Genomic DNA, 3,334 nt, shown 5'->3' with positions numbered 1-3,334 from the left:
AGTAGCTCCAGGAGGTGGTGGGGGTGGTGGCATAGTAGTAGTAGCTCCAGGAGGGGGTGCGGTTGTTGTACTAGAAGGAGGTGGTACAACACCTTTTGGAGACAACTTAAGAACAGCATCCTTTAATCTGTCTAAATCTTCTTTGTTAACAACTTCTTCTTGACTCTTATCGGCTATTTGAACTGCAGTTTCACTAAAAGCAAATACACCACCTACAGCCTTTAAATGATCAACTAGTTTAGGATTTTTAGTAAGAATTTTCATGACTTCCATTGTGTTATTATGTTGTACGTTAAGTTCGTCATACTTGATTTTCAATCCATCTAAAGCCGCTTGACTTGACTCTAACAAGGCGATTTTTTTTTCTTTTTCTTCTACTTCTTTTAATTTTAGTGTTACTTTCTCTTCATTTGCAGCAATCAAGGAAGATTGTTTTTTCATTTCTTCCATTTTTTGTTGAATTAATTTCTCTTTCTCTTCATCATCGATTTTTGTCTTCTTTACTCCTCCACTTAATTTTAGTGTAGCGTTTTCTTCCAATAACTTTGCCATTCCAAGACAATCTGCAGCTCCTGAGACTAAAGAATTAATATCTATTGAATGCTCATTAAACTCAATGGTATTATGTTGGTCATTTTCATATGAATAAAGACCAAGTTGTCTAATGAATCTAGTAGCTACAACTAATTTTTGTTGCAAGATAGTTTCATTTTTATTTTTTGTGTAATCAGTTCCAACAAGAAATTCAATTTCTTTTAACATCTGAACATAATATATTTCTGCTCTTGCTTGTTCTAATACTCCTCTAAGTTTTTCGTCAGTATGTTCTACACTTAACATTGGAATATCTTTAAATCTTTCTTTCATTTTAGCGTCATCTTCTCCTCTTAACTTTTCATATATTCCAATTTGGTTTAAAATATCAGAAACATCTTTGCTCATTGCAAGTGATGCTTTAGACTTTTCTCCATTACACTTTTCATCAAACCCACTTAATGTTAATTCTGCACGTCTTGAGATACGAGTAAAAATATCATCAGCATTATTTGTTAAATATGAAAACATAGCTACAATAGTTGCTTTTAATTCACTATCATCAGTCTTTCCAAATAACTCTACAAGAATTTTAAATCGACCTTCTTTACCTTTAACCTTATCAATTGCAGCTAAAACTTCCTCACTTCCTTTCTTCTTATTAGAAATTAAACATAATAACATAGTGGCTTCAGTTCTAATTCTTTCATCTGCTACATTAACTGTCAAACATTTCATTAATAAATCACATACTGTTGATTTAACTACTCTATCTTCTGCTATAGGTGCAATAGTTCTTAATGCTCTAAGACAGTTTCTTGATACTTCAGCTCCATTCTTTTTTTCTGAACCATTCATTGAAGAAGTTAATGCATCAATTAATGCTTCTACTCCATCTGCTTCAATAAACTGTGATGACCATTTTTCATTTTTTAAAAAAACAATAATTGATTCAATCAATGTTGGTGTTGGTTCACATCTTAAAGAAGAAACTGCAAATGTAGCATTTCTTAATTTACTTTGAGAAGCGTCAGGACTGTGTCTTTGAAGAAGTAACCATTTAGTTTCATACGATAATTCATTTGATTCATTTGGTGAAATATCAAATAATGCTGAAATCTCTTTAAATTTTTCATCAATATAATTTGTTGGTGGCAACGCAGATAATTTTGCACTTTGAAGATCTGCTGCAGTAATACCACCTTTTGTTTTAATATTTTTATTTAATCCAGTTTGTTTTCCAACAACAGTTAATTGCTTCTTTGGTACAGAAGTATCAAACTTTTGAAAAGGAGAACTAAGTTTATCCCCCCTTGCTGGTAACTTTACCCGTCTAAAAACGTAATTACTTTCACTCATCAGTATTATAAATTTTTAGTTTCCTTCAAGTTCTTTTCAAATAACACAAAACTAAAAAAAAACAAAAAATAAGTTTTCTTTTTTTGGGTTTAATAAAAAAAAAAAAAAATATGAAATAATTTATGACAATAAAAATATTATAATTTATAGTTTTTAGTTCTTTTTTTTGTTTTAAAAAAGAGTCATTTATAACATGGACAATGTACCTTTAATGAATCCAAGTGAAAACAAAGTAGAAAAAAGATATAAGATAATGTTCTATGTACTTGTTGGAATTGGGTTTATCTTTTCTATTTGTTGGATATTTGCATTTATTTTATCAAGAAGTAATTACTTAATAACAACAATAAACAAAAGAATAGGTCATCTTTGTTTATTAGGTTTCTTAGTAAGAAATATCATTCTTTTAACTATCCTTGGTTTATATACAGTAAATATATTTTAAATGAGTCTTCTTTAATTTATTTTCTTAAATATAAATGAAAATATCTAATAAAGAATTGAATTGAGTTAATAAAGGTTGTCTAAAATAATAAGACAGCCTTTAGTATCAATGTCCTTATAAACTCCACATGGTCTAGAATCAAATTTATCAGAAATTTCTTTAAAATGTTCTTTACCAAATCCCCATTCTGATAATCTTGTTTTTGCTCCAATAGATTTGAAAAATTGTTCTGAAGCTTTAATAGCATCTTCTGGTTGTGCATTTTTAACTCCAAAAACTTGTTCAGCCATTTGAATTAATTTTTGTTTATTCTTTTCTTTATGAAATTTCATTACTCCTGGCATAGCCATTGCTAATGTCTCTCCATGTGCAAGTCCATAATATGCTGTAATTTCATGTCCAATTCTATGAGCTCCCCAACATTGATCAATACCACATGTTAATGAATAATTTAAAGCAACTGTAGCGGCATAACAAAAAGTAGCTCGTGCTTGATAATCGTAATGGTCTTTTAATGTTATTGGTGCAACTTTAATAATACTTTTCATTACTGCTTCACATTCTCCATCAATTACAGGATTTTTTTGATAATGTCCAATATATTGTTCATAAACATGAACAAATGCATCAATTAAACCATTTCTAATTTGGTTATCTGGTAAAGTAAATGAATGACATGGATCAACAATAGCAAAAAGAGGATAACAACTATCATCTTCAGCTGCTCGTTTGTCATTAGAAGAATGACGTGAAATCACAAATCCTGGATTCATTTCTGATCCAGTGGCTGGAATCGTTAAAACAACACCAATTTTTGCTTTAGCAGGATTATATTTAAATGTACCAGCTTTCATTAATATGTCATATGTATCATTTGAGTATGTATGTTCCATAGCAAGTGCAATATATTTAGTAGCATCTATAACTGATCCTCCTCCTACAGCAAGGAAGAAATTAATATTATTTTCTTTAGCAAGTTTAATTGCTTTAACACAA

General features: G+C 29.8%; 2 protein-coding genes across 2 annotated transcripts in view; both read right to left on the bottom strand.

Annotated features, from left to right (window-relative positions):
- Positions 1-122: 122 nt before the first annotated feature.
- Positions 123-1,893, bottom strand: ENU1_120490 (formin 2 family protein; the record flags this gene model as incomplete). The annotated part of the gene is made up of 2 exons (XM_008859816.1): positions 123-131; positions 217-1,893. The coding sequence occupies 2 exons, from the start codon at positions 1,891-1,893 to the stop codon at positions 123-125; spliced, it is 1,686 nt and encodes a 561-aa protein (XP_008858038.1).
- A 510-nt stretch (positions 1,894-2,403) lies between these two features.
- ENU1_120480 (alcohol dehydrogenase, putative) overlaps positions 2,404-3,334 on the bottom strand; it is a gene marked incomplete at its 3' end in the record, with an annotated part of 1,151 nt that continues 220 nt past the window's right edge. Inside the window, exon 1 of the mRNA XM_008859815.1 lies at positions 2,404-3,334. This exon is cut by the window's right edge and continues 220 nt beyond it. Within this exon, the coding sequence (XP_008858037.1) occupies positions 2,404-3,231 (828 nt within the window). The 5' untranslated portion in view covers positions 3,232-3,334.

This window comes from Entamoeba nuttalli, assembly GCF_000257125.1.
Source record: "Entamoeba nuttalli P19 unplaced genomic scaffold asmbl_5124, whole genome shotgun sequence".
NCBI lineage: Eukaryota > Evosea > Mastigamoebida > Endamoebidae > Entamoeba > Entamoeba nuttalli.
The sequence above is the reverse complement of the archived record's forward strand: the minus strand, read 5'-3'. Positions and strand labels throughout refer to the sequence as shown.